The sequence below is a fragment of the Cnephaeus nilssonii genome (genome assembly GCF_951640355.1).
Source record: "Cnephaeus nilssonii genome assembly, chromosome: 19".
Classification (NCBI taxonomy): domain Eukaryota; kingdom Metazoa; phylum Chordata; class Mammalia; order Chiroptera; family Vespertilionidae; genus Cnephaeus; species Cnephaeus nilssonii.
Window position 1 is genome coordinate 14520663 of NC_137090.1, and position 15614 is coordinate 14536276.

The 15614-nt window shown below is 54.2% G+C and overlaps 1 protein-coding gene across 3 annotated transcripts; it reads right to left on the reverse strand.

Annotated features, from left to right (window-relative positions):
- Positions 1–67: 67 nt before the first annotated feature.
- GRN (granulin precursor) lies at positions 68–7021 on the reverse strand. Of its 3 annotated transcripts, none has more exons than XM_079798267.1 (13): positions 6918–7021; positions 4404–4545; positions 4159–4284; positions 3960–4044; positions 3155–3267; positions 2923–3058; positions 2707–2801; positions 2364–2487; positions 1985–2082; positions 1649–1894; positions 919–1152; positions 611–829; positions 68–527 (listed from the first exon to the last, which is right to left on the reverse strand). In XM_079798267.1, the coding sequence occupies exons 2-13, from the start codon at positions 4536–4538 to the stop codon at positions 390–392; spliced, it is 1749 nt and encodes a 582-aa protein (XP_079654393.1). In that variant the 5' UTR covers positions 4539–4545; positions 6918–7021; the 3' UTR covers positions 68–389. The 3 variants fall into 3 exon arrangements, with proteins under 3 accessions (XP_079654393.1, XP_079654391.1, XP_079654392.1); XM_079798265.1 differs by having other exon boundaries at positions 4386–4545; XM_079798266.1 differs by lacking the exon at positions 6918–7021 and adding an exon at positions 6528–6679 and having other exon boundaries at positions 4386–4545.
- Positions 7022–15614: the final 8593 nt, after the last annotated feature.

Genomic DNA, 15614 nt, shown 5'->3' on the forward strand with positions numbered 1-15614 from the left:
TGCTGGATGGGGACCCTTGGGGATCTCTGGGGAGGGCAGGCAGGGTGGCCAAATCAGACACTATTAAGAAAGTGTACAAACTTTATTGGAGCACATACACACACACACACACACACATATACACACACCTGTGGATAGGGAAGAGCACCTGGCCACAGGGTCCGTAGAAACTGGGAGAGGGAATGGCAGCTTGTAGCGCGGCTGTTGCCACAGCTCCCCATGTGACAGGGAAGGCCTTAGATGGAGACCCCCACCTCCATGATGGGGGACTCCGAATGGAGAGTCCAGGAGAATTGGGAGGGGGAGAGGTGATAAGGAGGCCTGAGCAGCGGGTACCCTCTGGACAGGGTCCCGGGGGCTATGGAGTGTCTTTGGTGCCCAGTCTCTCCTCACAGCAGCTGTCTTGGGACTGGATCCCTCAGGTGAGTGTCCCAGCGCAGGGTCTCCCTGCGGAGACACTTGGAGCCCTTGGCCCCACAGCGGAAGCCAGCGGGACAGCAGTGACGCTGATCGGCACAACAGACGCCCTGGATGGTCAGAGGAGGGTACGGGGGTTAGAGCAGGACCTGGCCAGGCCCAGACCAGACCCAGGGCAGGGAGTGGCACTGACCTGGCGATAGGGACAGCAGGCCCAGCTCCCGCGGCTATCTCGGCAGCACGTCTGGTTATCATGGCAGAAGTGCCCCTCTCCACACTCCACGTCCCCCACCCCCACATGAAGGCCGAGGGGCAGGTGGGCAGCATCCGCCTCCTTCTCACAGGTTCGGGCCTTCACATTGCAGGTGTACCCATTGGGGCAGCAATGCTGGTGATCCTCACAGCACACAGCCTGGGGGGACAGCGTGGCCTTATGCGGGCTCCTTCACCCCCGGGACGCGGCTCCCCTCTCCAGGGGCAGGCAGGCAGGTGCACACTCACGTGGGGCAGCTGGCAGCAGGCCCAGCTCTTACTCAGGCTTGGGCAGCAGGTCTGCCCCACTGGGCAGCTGGTGTGCTGGTCGCAGTCCGTGTCTTTGGGTTGGGACAAGGAAGCCCGGGAGGCAGGCACCTTCCCCAGTCCCGCCACGATCTGGTTCCCCCTCTGACACTGACCCCCAGCCAAGCACGTGTAGCCCTGAGGACAACAGTGCTGGTGGTCCGAGCAGCAGACAGCCTGGCGAGGGGAGAAAGGGCAGAGAGCGTGACCTGGGAAGCTCCGTACTGTGTGGGATGGAACACTGAGCCCCTCTCCCATTTGGCCTCTGCTGCTCGGTTCCTCCCGCTGGGAATGAAATCTAAGAGCTGGTGTGCCACCCTGAGCCAGGCAGAGAGCAGAAGAGCAAGGTAACATGCCGAAACCGGTTTGGCTCAGTGGAAAGAGCGTCGGCCTGCGGACTCAAGGGTCCCATGTTCGATTCCGGTCAAGGGCATGTACCTTGGTTGCGGGCACATCCCCAGTAGGGGGTGTGCAAGAGGCAGCTGATCGATGTTTCTCTCTCATCGATGTTTCTAACTCTCTCTCCCTCTCTCTTCCTCTCTGTAAAAAAACAATAAAATATAATAAAAAAGAAAAAAAAAGAAAAGAAGAGCAAGGTAACAGGAGTCTGGCCACCTGCCCAGGTCCAGACAATGCCCCTCCGCCCCCCAATGCTACCCCAGTACCCATGCACCTCTGGGGCAGGACAGCAGCCCCACTCTCCAGACGTGAGTCGGCAGCAGGTAGTGGAGTCGGGGCAGCTGGTGACATTATCACAGGGGACGTCCCTCTCCATGGCTTGGGGGTCTGGCGGGCTGAGGCGGGCTGGGGCCTGCTCCATCCAGGGCAGCTGGCGGCCTTCCTGTTCACAGGTGCCCTTCTCCGTGTCACACTTAAATCCCGCTGGGCAGCAGTGCACGTGGTCTTCACAGCACACGCCCTAGGATGGATAGAGAGGGGGCCGTGGGCACAGGGGCCTAGCTTGCTGCCCGCCTCTGCTCAGCCCAGCCCACCCACCACTCCCGGGTACCTGGACAAAAGGGCAGCAGCCCCAGGCTCCGGTCGGCAGGCGGCAGCAGGTGTAGTCATCCGGGCAGCTCGCCTCCATGTCACACTTCACCTCCTGCACTGGGAGTTGGGCAAGGAGGGTAAGTCAGCAGTGGCACTGGGGACCGCCTGGAGGTCACACCCTTTGTGGGCTCCACAGCTGGAACCAGATGTTGAGGATGGAAGGCCACCCCTGGCAGGGATCCTAAGGCGAAGCCCAATGCGGAGAAAGGGGGGCTGTGCCTGCCCTGGCCCCTCCATGCAGCCCCCAGTGCCCGCCCCCACGTCTGCTCCTGGGATAGCCTGGTGGAGCGCTCCTCCTCCTGGTGCAGGTGGAGGAGTCTGGGGCCTGCTTCTGGTACCTGTGCGAGCTGGCAGCTTGGTGAGGAGGTCCGTAGTGTTCTCCTTGGAGAGACACTTATTCTGGACCAGGTCACACACGGTGTCCTGGGGGCAGCAGTGCATGTGGTCGGAGCAGCAGGTGGCCTGGGTGAAGGCAAGGGTGGGTCTTTGTGGCTGCCCGGCTTACTTGAGCACAAGGACGTCGGGCCGACAGCTGGCACTGCCCCGATCCCCCACTAGGGGGTAGCATGTGCCCTGAGCAGCCAGGCTCCCGGCAACCTGTCAGCCAACCTCAGACCCCCGGGATCCCTGCACGGGCGGTATCCAGGCCCGGTGGCCGGGGGCCCATAGCCCCTCACTCACGTGAGGAATTGGGCAGCAGCCATACTTCCCACTGGGCAGCTCACAGCAGGTAGAGCCGTCAGGGCACTGGGACTGTCCATCTGGGCACAGGACCCCTGGGAGGGGAGAGAGGTGTGAGGGGCCGCCAGGGGAGAGGGGAACTGTTCCTCAGCTGGAAGCCAGGCAAGGCCTCGCCTTCCTCCCAACCCCCAACCCGAAGTGCTCCCATCTCTTCACCGGCTCGGTTAGTCCTTCGCGCTGGGATCTTCTTGGCCAGGGGGAGGGTGCCCGTGGCGGTGAGGCAGCGGGTGTGAGCCAGGTCACAGGTGGTACCACGGGGGCAGCAGTGCACCTTGTCTTCGCAGCACGTAGCCTGAGGAGAGATGGTCCTGACTCTGGCTTTGCCCCCTCCAGCCCCTCGCTTGGCTCCTGCTGCCCCCCTCCCACCCTTGTCTTCCCACACCTGTACCTGGGGTATGGGGCAGCACCCCCAGGAGCCATCAAGCATAATGCAGCACGTGGAGGAGTTGGGGCACTCGAACTGGCTGCCGGGGCACTGGACAGCACCCAAGGGGTTGGTATCTGTGGAGAGGATGACCCAGGAGTCCACCAGCCCAGTCAGTGAAGGTCACTGCCTCCATCCCTCAAGGAGCTGCAGGCAGCAGGGCCTACACTCCCAGCTACAGGGGTTTGGGGGGGGGGGGGGCTGGCACTAGGGCACGGGCACTTTTTTATAAATCCTCACCCAGATAGGTTTTTACTGATTTTAGAGAGAAGGGTGAGAGAGAAACATCCATCAGTTACCTCCCGTACACGCCCTGACTGGGGATCGAACCAACAACTTAGGTATGTGCCCTGACCGGGAATCAAACCTGCAATCTGGGTGTACTACGGGACGATGGTCCAACCAACTGAGCCACCCGGCCAGGATCCCAGGCACTCTTAAACCACTCTCCCACAAGCCAGGCCTTGCTTCAGAAATACGGCACAGGACAGGGGCATCCATTGACTGGGCTGGCATTAAACCAGCCCAGTTTGGCCTCTCCCCACCCCTGCAATGCCTGGCTCTAGGCCTGTGGTCTCGAGTTCCCTCCTTCCCCTCCTAGCCCCAGTGCCGCCCCTCTATCCAGAGCACGGGCGCATGCTTAGTACAGATGCCCCATGAACGAGGACGTGAGAGCAGAAATCAGGGTCACCCAGCCAGCGGGGCTCCTGGGTGCTCCAGCTCTGCATGCTGCCCCTCTGCCTGCCCTCCACCCCCACCCCTACTGCACCTGATCTTCGGAAGCAGGACTGCCCATCCGCACTGCAGTGGAAGCCCCTGGGGCAGCAGTGGCGGCCATCGGCGCAGGACACGGCCTGTGGGACACAGAGACGCCTGCGTTGACGAGGCCCTCCTACCCGGGGTGGAAGAGTGTAGGGAACATGTAAACACAGAACTGAGCCCCTCCATCGAGCTGGGGGTACCCTCACCTCTGGGAAGGGGCAGCAGCTGGAGGTCCCCAAGACAGTGAGGAGGCAGGAGTAGCCAGGAGAGCAATGGGCATCAATCTGGCAGGGTCTGCCCAGACGCCTGCTCAGGGCTGTGGGCCATTTGTCCTGGGAAGAGAGGAGAGGATAAACCAAAGGACCCGAGTTCGGCCCCGTCCTCTGGCCCACCCAACATGACCTTTTGGACAATCCCGGCTGCCAGCGCTTGCCTGGGCTGAGACCCTCACCAGGGGATTGCAGCAGCTGTAGCTGGCTCCTCCTGGGTCCAAGCAGCAGGCCACAGGGCAGAGCTGACCATCTGGACACTGCGTTCCAGCCACCAGCCCTGTCACGACGGCCACCAAGCTCACCAGAGTCCACATGATCCACCTGCAAAAATACCAAGAGGCACTTGGCAACTAGCTTAAGTCCACGCCACCCTTGATTCTGGAGCCAGTCTCCCCCCAGGCCCAGGCCTGGGACTACCGAGCCGCCTCCACAACTCCTTATCCGGGGAGGAAGCAAGAGGTGGGGCCCGAGATCCCACTTCCTACATGTGTCCTGTGTGTGTGTGTGTCACACATGCCGGAGTGCGTGCACACCCATGAACATAAATGCTGGCATGAGGATGTGTGAATCTGTGTCTCCAACATGTGGCCTATCATGGGTGAATGTGTAGAAATGTGGTCATGTGAGAGTCAGGAAGATTTGTGGGTTTTGTGGGTCTGACCTGTGGGCCTGGGCTGCCTCTGGGGTGTGGGGGAGGCATCAGCAGCCATGGGAAGGCACACTGGTGCAAGGACTGAGCCCCCTCTGAAGAAAAGCCGGGGTTTCACTTCCCCAGCTCGCCCCTCTGAACACCTCCTTGCCCGACACTGTGCTCACACCTGCACCCTGCCCAGGCCTGTTGGTGAGGGGCTGTCACATGACAACATGGGAAACCACGGGGCTGAGAAACGAGAAAAGGGAAGTGGAATCTGGGCTGCCCTCCCCAGAGGCCAGTCACGGCCTGCTCACGGACCATCCCCTCCTCACCAAGGGGAAGGGACACACAGGCTGGGCCAGCCTTTGAGACACTGTGTTCAAAGGGCCCTCCACACCACCAGGACCTTCCAGACTCTCCAAACACACCCTCCCCACCCTTGCCGATATCCTGGAGCCGAAACGCAGCTGCACATGAAGAGAGACCACGAGAGCCCGCTCTGGAGTCGGCAGAAGGAACCAGCTTCGGTCCAGGGAAGGGGCACAGCCTCTCGTTTCCTAAACAACTTTCCCCCAAGCTCAGCCAGCCCCACTAGTTCAAGGCCGGGCCCAGAGGTTACCCTGCCTCGAGGGGCAAAGACAGTGTTTGTTGAGCCTCTTGGGAGCCAGTTTAAGCAATCTACATTTTCTTTCTCCTTTGTAACCACCATCCAATCCAACGTAGTAATTATCACCTTTACTTTCAAAGGAGGAAACTGAGACTCAGATGCTAAGTCACATGCCCATGTCATATATCAAGACCTAGAGGTGACAGGCTTTGATGGCTCCAGAGCATATGGGGCCTGGGTTCGTTTCTCGTGGCACCATGCACAGTGCCTGGGGATGGAGCACAAACCCCAGGAGGGTAGAGGCCTAGGGTCCAAGCAGAGGGAGGGGACGGAAGCATCTCCTGAGCAGGTGGACCAGGCAGGGCAGAAACAGGGAGAGCAGAAGCTGCCAGGATATCGCACTGGTCCTGGTCCTAGAATTGCCACCACTGATTACGAGAGCCTCCAAAGTTGCCCCCTCCACAGCTCCTGGCCAGGTAAGGGTGAAGACCACTGGTCCTAGACCTCAGCCCCTTGCAGTCTCTCCTCCACACCCATAGCTCCCAGGCAAGGGATCTACAGCTCGCCCCGCCCACTTCTTGGCTTAGGCGTGCCTGCACAGATGTCAAAGTATTCAGGTCCCTAACGATTTCTTTTCCTTCCTGGGTATCCTGAGGTTAGAATTATAGTGTATGTGTCTACTGAATACACATGCAAGCACACACACTCAGGACCAGAGATGGGGGAGGTGGGAGCCCGATTCCTCGCAGGTGGGTTTTGAGTGGCGGCCTCTCTCACCCCACCCCACCCCATCCACACTGCCAAACAGAGAGGGAGAACCGGAGCCTCTTCAAGCCCCATCTCTGTCATCTTCCACTAGGTGGCACCCCCCAACTCTGAGTGTCAGGAGCACGAGATTCCCAACATTCGAACCAACCCAACAGCGAGGCGCGTGAGCAAGGAAAAAAGTGGCTGAGAGAGAGGCGGAAGTTAGCTTGTCCCACCCCACAAGAAAGGAAGTAAGAGAGAGCCAGACGTAACCACTCCCAAGTCCTTGGAGGAGGCCAGGGTCTCAAGACTCACTGCCAGTCCTCTGCGCTCCGGCACGAGGGAGGGCGCCTCTCCGGTTCCCAGCCGTAGGAGACTGTCTACCTCCCTATCTGCCGCCGCCGCAACCAGACGGGGGAGGCGGAGCCGGCTCAAACACGGAGGGGTCCCTGCTTTGGGGGAAGGGGCTGCAGCTCGCGGGAATGCTAGAAGGTAGAGAAAGAGCGTCCCTGCTAATGGGGGTCACTGCCATTCTGCTTAGATTGCCACCCTTCCAAAAACTCCCTCCAGTGCACCGCAACGCCCCCAAGACGATACTCTCGGCGTCTATCTCTTGCCTCCCGAAATACACTCAAGCCCCCACGTCCCTGCGGCCCGGGCCTTGGGAAAGAGGGAGCGAGAGGTCTGCGCTGCCGGCCTCCTTACCTGCGTCCGGCTCCGCGCTCGCTGGGCAGCAGCAACCCCGCTGCTCACCGACCCGGGCCTGGCAGCGCGATGGCCCGCCCACCTCCGTTTCCATTGGCCAGGTGTCCGGGCTGTCGAGCTCCCGTTGGCTACTCGTCGGCGTAGAGGCGGGGCCATCCTAGGATGCCGTGCTTCTTTTCTACTTCGATTCACTCCCCGCCCCCTTTCCTAGGGATCATGTGATTGGAGAATCATGTGATGGATGCCCTGGCTTGCTCTTTGCCTGGTGCGGGCGCCGGGGAGTTTGCCCGAGGTGGGGCAGCGCCGGTCTGTAGACATTGGCAGCCAAAGGAGCTGCCCCTGAGCGTGTGCGCTGAAGGGCGTTTGCGGGATGTTCGCTTCTGGACTTGGGACACTTGTCCATCCTGTTTCTATTCTATTCAACAAACTCGGATTGAAATTTGGGCTGAAAGAGTTGTGAGGGCAAGGATCGACAGCCCTCGGGCCCTTTCCTCAAGGTGCTCCCGGAGGGCATGGGGTGTCGGAGGGAGACAGACTCAGATTCTATCTAATTTAAGGTACCTGGTCGTGCGCCAAGTGCACGATGTGTGTAGGGCAACAGGAGTAGGTTAGCTCTACTAGTAAGCGGGAAGAAGAGATTTAATTCCATCTCCGGGGCACCTTTCTGAGCTGAGTCTGGGACGGTTTTAACGCAGGTGGGAGAAGTTGGAGAAGTGGTTGGACAGGGGTTGTTGGAAAGAGCATTAAGAAGCGAGATGGAAAGGGCAGCCTTGGACAAGGATTGAATGCCAAGTTCAATGTAGTGGGGCTTGAAGAGTTGCTGGGTGCCTGGTGCTAGGCCAGGCAGGGGGATGGATGCAGAGTGGGAGTGGCTTTGTAGTTTCAGGTAGCGCTGCCTTCCAGGAATTGACATGGCTGGTGAGGAGAGAAAAATGTAGGAGGCTATCTACCTACCTGCAGATAATAGGCAGTTCTTGAATGAACAGGTTAGCCAACAGTAGGAACCAGACTGTTCAGTGCCAAAGGACCTAGCCCAGACAGAAGCTGGTGATGGGGAGACACACCAGGAGAGAGGAGAGGCCCAGAGGAAGCCTGGTGCTGAGCCTTGGAGGAAGGAATGAAGAGTGCTGTAGGCTAAGCGAAGAGCTTGAGCTGAGGGTGAGACTGGGGTAGGGGACAAATCCAAGTCTGGGTAGGGAAGGAGTGGCAGGGTTGAGGAATTGTGTGGCAGAGGCTAGTGAGGGACCAGACAGTGGATAAAGCTCCTGCTGAGAACTGGGACTATTCTGCACACTGGTGATATTAGGGGCAAAAAAATAGAATATTGGTGACTAGCTATAAGTATAAGAAATATTAATTATGCTCTTCTGTTAACCGTGATTGCCTTGTTCTGATGAAAGAAAGGACATTCTAACCTGGCTGGAAGTTGTACGCCCCTGGGACTCAGGTGTCAACCTTGGACCTGAGTCAACCTTGGAATGCGGTCCATTCTCATTCAAGAACTGCCTATTACCTGCTCAGCCAGCATTGCTCATCATCGATGTTTCTATCTCCTTCTCCCTTCCTCTCTGAAATCAATAAAAATATATATATATTTAAAATGGATGCAGTGAACCTCCACTTCCTTGGAGAGTGTATAGGGCCCCTGAAGACTGCAGAACCTCCCCCTATTCCTCAAGAAACACTACAGCCCTGGCTGGTTTGGCTCAATGGATAGGGCATCAGACTTCGGACTGAAGGGTCCCAGGTTCGATTCCCGCCAAGGGCACATGCTGAGTTGCATGCTCGATCCCCGGTAAGGGTCGTGCAGGAGGCAGTCAGTCAATGATTCTCTCTCATCATTGATATTGCTATCTCTCTCTCCCTCTCCCTTCCTCTCTAAAATCAATAAAATATATTTTTTTAAAAAGAAACACTACAGTATACTTACACCCTCTAATTCAGGAATCTCTCTCTCTCTTTCTCTTCTTTTTGCTTTTAAGGAGGGAGAATCATTTTGTGATCAGGGAAGAAAAACAAAAACAAAACAGAAACAAAAAAAGCAAAGTTCCAGAGTCACACAAAGATCTGCCCTCTTCGCTGAGCCCTCCCAGCCCCCTTTGACCAGGCCTTGTGATTTTTAATGTTGAAAAAATCAATTGACTATAAATGTGAGAGCTTATTTCTGACTCTCAGTTCTATTCCACTGAACCAGGTGTCTGTCCTTATGTCAGTACTACACTGTCTTGATTACCATAGCTTTGTAGCAAGTTTTGAAATTGGGAGAAGTGGGAGTCCTCCAACTTCTTTTTCAATATTTTTTTGTTAATAATTCTGAGTCCCTCAAATTTCTATGTGAATTTTAGGATCAGTTCCTGCAAAGAAGACAGTTGAGATTTTAATAGGGAATGTACTGAATCTACAGGTCAATTTGGGGTGTATTGCCATCTTAACAATATTAAGTCTCCCTATCCATGAATATGGGATGTCTTTCCATTTATTTATTAGTTTGACAGTTGTCAAATATTTCATGCTATAAATGTTATATAGTTTACTTAATCAGTATCATGTAATGAGCTTTTATATATTTCTAATTTTTTAAAAGTTTTTCTTTTTTCTTAAATATATTTTTATTGATTTCAGAGAGGAAGGGAGAGGGAGAGATAGAAACATCAATGATGAGAGAGAATCATTGATCAACTGCCTACTACACACCCCACACTGGGGGACTAAACCTGCAACCTGCACTGACTGGGAATCGAACTGTGACCTCCTGGTTCATAGGTCAATGCTCAACCACTGAGCCACACCAGCTGGGCTGTGTTTCCAATTTTTTAAAGTTACCAATAATTATGCAATGAATATTTGTGAACATGTGTCTGAGTGCACATGGTGGGGTTAAATTCCTAAATGTAACATATGCCGGGTAAAGGGTCTGCATATTTGAAATGTTTATGACAAATTGACTTAAAATTTTTCCAATTTACACTCCCAGTCATGGTGTTTGGGGGCACTTATTTCCCATTTACTCACCAACATTGGATATGCCAGTTTAAATTTTTTTTATTTTTTTTTTAGCCAATCTGTTGAAGATATTTCCTGGTTGTTTTATTTGCATCTCCTTGATCTCTAGGGAAGCTGAGTATTTGTGCATATACTTATTCTGTTTATGTATGTCTTCTGTGAATTGCCTGTTCTTATCTGCATTAGTCAGGGTTCTCCAGAGAAACAGAACTAATTGCTTGTGCGTAGAAAGAGAATTATTAAAAGGAATTGACTCACATGATTATGGAAGCTAGCAAGTCCAAAATCTGCGGGGTAAACCAGCAGGCTAGAGACTCAGGGGAGCAGATGGTGCAGATGAAGTGCGAAGGCAGTCACTGAAACATTTCCTCTTGCTTGGAGAAGCCAGTTTTTTTGTTCTATTCAGGCCTTCAACTAGTTGGAGATGGCCCACATTATGGTGGGCAATTTGCTTCGGACAATATTTATCTATTTAAATATTCATCTCATCCAAACCCCCCCTCCAAAAGTTGACAGATAAAACTGTTGTAGTGTAACCCCCATCTTACAAAGGACGCCTCAAAGAGTCGAATTATGGAGTCATTTATTAAAGGCCGGTGGCATACAAGGGAGCAAAAGCTCTCCAGACCTCGCAGCCCCGAACAGCTTGCCACTCCGGCTTATATTGGCAGAATATCACAAAGGATCGATTACATCTTAGGGTCTGGAATGAGGAACCTGTTTCGAGATTTTACAGAAGTGAAACAGAGCAAGTTAGTTATCTAAAGTATCTACGAATCACTGAATCAACAGAAACGCATTATCCGTGACGGACCACCGGGACAATTTAGAATAATTGTGCTGTCCAGATTCTGGGATCACTGAGTCAACTGAAACTCAGTTATCTGTAGTTACTGAGACAATTTAGGATAATTGAACTGTCTTGGGTCCCAGGAATGTGCTTCTATAACCAGTGAGATCACAATCAATGGGACATTCAAACATCATCAAGGGAGTATTCAATCATACATAAGTTCAGAAAATCAAAATAACTTTTAAATGAGTACAGAACCCAAAACAGCAAGGTTAAGATATTAAACAGCAATTTTTACCCAAGTTTGGTTGCTACCATACTTCAAAACGATCTCATTATCCTTTGTTCATTTTCCTACAGTTTGTCTTTTTCTTATTGAACTGTGGAAGTTCTTTATGCACTCTGGATATTATATATGTTGCAGATGTCATTTGTCTTTTATCTTTGTTTATAACTTTGTTATGTCATCTGAAATCTAGCAATCCGTCTTTTCCTTTGTGACTTCTGCCTCCCCACCCCCCATCCTCCCACTCCCTCATCCACCCCCCACGCCCCACCCCCCACTTAAGAATTTACAGATATGTGCTTCCTGGTCTATTCCTATTCCTGCTGTAGCCCCAGCTGAACGGGACCTCAGATGCCAGCCCTGGGCTGGATTGAGGCACCCCAAGTGACAGGAGGTCCCACTCAGGAGCCCCTGGATGTGTCCCTCTGGCTAAGAGGTTCCTCTGGGGCAGTCCAGGGCTGCCTTCAGAGGTAGTGGTCTGGATAAAGGGTTGGGGAGCTCCCCTCTCACTTCCTCATTCCACTTCTCTCAGCCTCTCCCTGTGTCTTCCAATCGCCTTTTCGGGGTTTTCTGCATTCCGAGTTACTACTGTTCTGCCCCCAACAGCTGCCCCAGAGCAGGGACCTTTCCCCCTGAGATCTTGGGTTGTCAGATAAAACATAGGATGCCCAGTTAAATTTGAATTTCAGATTAGAAACTCTTTTTGTTAGTATAAGAGTGTCTCATGCGATATTGGAGATATACTTACGCTTAAAAATTACTCCTTGTGTGTCTCAAATTCAAATTTAACTGGACAGCTTGAATTTTTATTGGCCAAATCCGGCAGCCCTGAAGACTAAGGTTGGAGTGGGGGCACGGAAACAGCCTCTCCCTCCCATATTCCTGCTCCTTCCCCTTCCTGCCTGAGTCACCTGGGGATGAGCAACTGTTGCCCCAGTTCCTGAGTTCAGCTCAGGCGCCTGACTGGTGCCTGTGGGGCTGGGCTAGGCCCTCCCGTCTGTCTGGTGGGTGTGGGGGAGGGGAGTCTGAAACAGGCCAGTGTCCTGGTAGAGGCTGTGGAGGGATATTTGGCAACAGAGGTACTGGATAAAGTCAGGAGACCTGGCTTCCTGTCCCTGCATAGACTGTGAGCTTCTCCAGTGCCACTGGGCAGGAATTCTTCCTTGTTGCTGTGTTTTCATCAATTATTATTTTTACCAAAGTCTGACATGCAAATAAAATTTTAGTCAAATTATAACACGAAGTAGCACTCTTGTCCTCTTTCATTTCCTACTCTAGACATCCACTTTACAACTTTTTAAAAAATATATTTTATTGATTTTTTACAGAGAGATAGAGAGTTAGAAACATCAATGAGAGAGAAACATCCATCAGCTGCCTCCTGCACACTCCCCACTGGGGATGTGACCGGAATCAAACCTGGGACCTTTCAGTCCACAGGCTGACGCTCTATCCACTGAGCCAAACCGGTTTCGGCCTCTTTCCAACGTTTTAACAGTTTCTCCTGTGAGCTTCCCTTGCATCTGTAAGTCAGGATGCGGATGAGAATTCTTGATTAGCCTCTGACCTCCGTGTGTCCATCTGGGCAGTGAGTGAGCGTTAGGGACCCGGCTCCGTGCCAGCTGGGAGATCCAGAGTCTACAGAGAGCTAGCTGCAGCCACTCCACCCGGCCCTGGGGGTAGGCCCACATCTCTCTGCTTGAAGAGTGATACTGGATGGTTATCTTTAAATCCAGTTGTGAGGTATGGAATGCAGGGTGGGGGTGGAGGGAAAGGGGAGGGGTGTGTGAGGAAGGGGAAGGCAGGTGGGAGAAGCCTGGGAGGGGAAGGGTTTACTAGGCTCTACCCAGGCCCTGGCTGGAGGGCCTTCAGGGATCCTCCGGCCCAGGGTTCTCCGCCCCCTGGAAGCACCTGGGGAGCATCCGTAGCCGCAGAGGAGCTGGTGTGCAGGTCTGCGGGGCCCTCCTCTAGCTGACACCCCCCTCCCAAACCCCACCCCTTTGGAACGGGAGCCTGGTGCTAGTGAGGAAACGCCTCTTCCTCCTACAAGGATGTGATTTGACTTCATTCTCTGCCTCATTTCCCCGTCGGTACATGGAGGGCACTGACTGTGAGACCCTCCCCTCCGCGGCCCCAGCACAGGATCGGAGACAGGACCTGCTTGTGGAGGGGAAAGTCCCAAAAGTCTAAAGGCGGGATCGACTTCAAAGAACTGACATGTCGTTTTATTCAAATTCGTAAGAGCTTTAATAGGAGGAACTTACACACAGGGGCAAAGCAGCTGCTCGCTGCCAGTGGTGGCAGCTGCGCATAAACCCACCGCCTCCCAGGACAGGGTCTCTTTTTTAAGGGGGTTAAAAGCACACGGTGGGCAGTCACATAGACCACCAGTAGGAACCAGGCATTTCTGAACTGAACACCAGGCAGCTTTCCACACACACAGGCGTTCATTAACCCCCTGGGGCCTGACCTTTATCTTGGCGCAGCATTCTGGCCGGTTTGGCTTAACGGATAGAGTGTCAGCCTGTGGACTGAAGGGTCCCAGGTTCACTTCAGGTCAAGGGCACATGCCCAGGTTGCGGGCTTGATCCCCAGGAGGGGGCTGAGGCAGCCGATCAGTGGTTCTCTCTCATGGTTGCAGAAGACCAAAGACATACCAAGCACGCTTCCTAGAGAAAGGGAGGGACCCCGCTTATTAACACTAGCGGACCCCGGGAATCATTTCCAAATCAGAGCGAAGAAACACGCAGGGGGCTTCACTTTATATAACCTTCTGGGGTCTTTGTCTTGCAGATATGGTTCCGCCCCCTTTCCTGGGCTTACAGGAAGGCCCCCAGGTGTTGGGGTCCCCAGGCCATATCCAATGATCTGTCCTGGGGCCAGCGATAACGACCCTCCCCAACCCCCTCAGAGCAATGCATTGTTCACAGTTTTTAGGGCCTGACACGCCTTGCAAGACCAGTTTCCTCCTCCTCCTCATTGATGTTTCTATCTCCCTCTCCCTTCCTCTCTGAAATTAATAAAATATATTTAAAAAACAAACAGTCACAGGTTAAACAGAGTCCAATATTTCTCAGCTGCCTTTGCTGCTGGAGACGTATTGCATCCCTGAGCTCCCCTACAGCGCTCGGTAACGAAGCTGTCATCATTGCGGTGATTCCTCCCCTCGGGCCCTCCCAGAACCCCCCCCCCCCCCCCCCCGCACACACCTGGTAGATTGCCCACTGGTCCCTGGGCCCCTTTGCCCTCTCCTCCCTAGCCCTGGCATACATGTCCCTCCTCCTAGAACCCACCTGGGTCCTTCCCCTTTGCTGACCTGATGTCGCCTGGGGCTATTTGCACCCAGTCCATTTCAGACTCCTGCGCAGGTACCCCCACACTGGACCGTCGGCTCCCTTAGCCAGACAAGGGCAGAGGTGGCAGAAGGAGACTCAGTCCCTCAGCGATGGGGTCAGGTGGGGGGAGAGACGGGGTGGGATTGGTCTGGCTGACTTCTCTTCTCCCATCCAGATGTGGGAGCAGCTGGCTCCTACAGGAGAGAGGGACAGCATTTTGCCTGGTTAAAGGTTCAGTTTCTTCTATTCTGAGAGCAGTGTGTGACCTGAAGAACTTCCCAGTGGGGGCCAAGACTGGTCCCAGGGAGTCTCCAGGAAGCCAGAGTCGCCTCCAGGACGGCAGGTGGCAGGTGGCAGCAGCTGGCGGGGGGGTGAGAGTCAGCTCTTTGCTGGAAACCTGGACAATGAGCTGGGAGCTGAGCAGCAGGCCCGCGTCATTGCCTGCTGCTCTCAAATCCCAGCTCTGCCTCTTACCAGCTGGGTGACTTCGGCTTACTCTCTGACCCTAAATGCCTTCATCTGTGAAATGAACGAACCGCGGTGACCCTCCAGGGTGTTCAGGAGCGTGGACGGTGCTAACACATCTATGTAAAGTGTCAGGACACCGTCGTCCCTCAGCAAACTGTCATTTCCTTCTCCATCACTCCTGTATTTGAAAGAATTTTGGCGCCCTAACCGGTTTGGCTCAGTGGATAGAGCGTCGGCCGGCCTGCGGACTGAAGAGTCCCAGGTTCGATTCCAGTCAAGGGCATGTACCTTGGTTGCGGGCACATCCCCAGTAGGGGATGTGCAAGAGGCAGCTGATCGATGTTTCTCTCTCATCGATGTTACTAACTCTCTATCCCTCTCCCTTCCTCTCTGTAAAAAAAATCAATAAAATATTTTTTAAAAAGAATTTTGGCAACTAAATTTACTCAGAGCTAAGGAACTCATTGTTCTATTAAAATTGACAAAATCAATGATCTAAAATCAGACCCCACTAGAGTGAAAAAAATAAAACAAAATTCAGCCAAGCCCATCACAGGGGCTCAGGTCTGACAAACACTTCCCAGCCGCTCCAGGGTGCAGGCCCTGGGCCCTCCGTGTCCCTCCCCTGGAAGGGGTGTGGCCTCTGGTCCTGGAAGGCTTGCAGGGGGGGTGGGGGGGGGGGGTGGGGGGGGGCGTTGATGGTCCAGCCAGTGTCCTGCCTCCGGGTGGGTTCAGGGAGTACCCTTCCCCACCCTGTGTCCTTTTCTGCGTTTGAGAATCCCTGAGGGCAGCTAGGCCCCGGAATGGTTGCT

Excerpts from the sequence above, each read along its gene's own strand:
- GRN (XM_079798265.1), bottom strand. The coding sequence starts at position 4,538 with ATGTGGACTCTGGTGAGCTTGGTGGCCGTCGTGACAGGGCTGGTGGCT. Across the intron at positions 4,045-4,158 it reads GCTGCTGCCCCTTCCCAGAG|GCCGTGTCCTGCGCCGATGG; the intron begins GTGAGGGTACCC and ends TGTGTCCCACAG. Across the intron at positions 830-918 it reads CCTGCTGCCAGCTGCCCCAC|GCTGTGTGCTGTGAGGATCA; the intron begins GTGAGTGTGCAC and ends CTGTCCCCCCAG.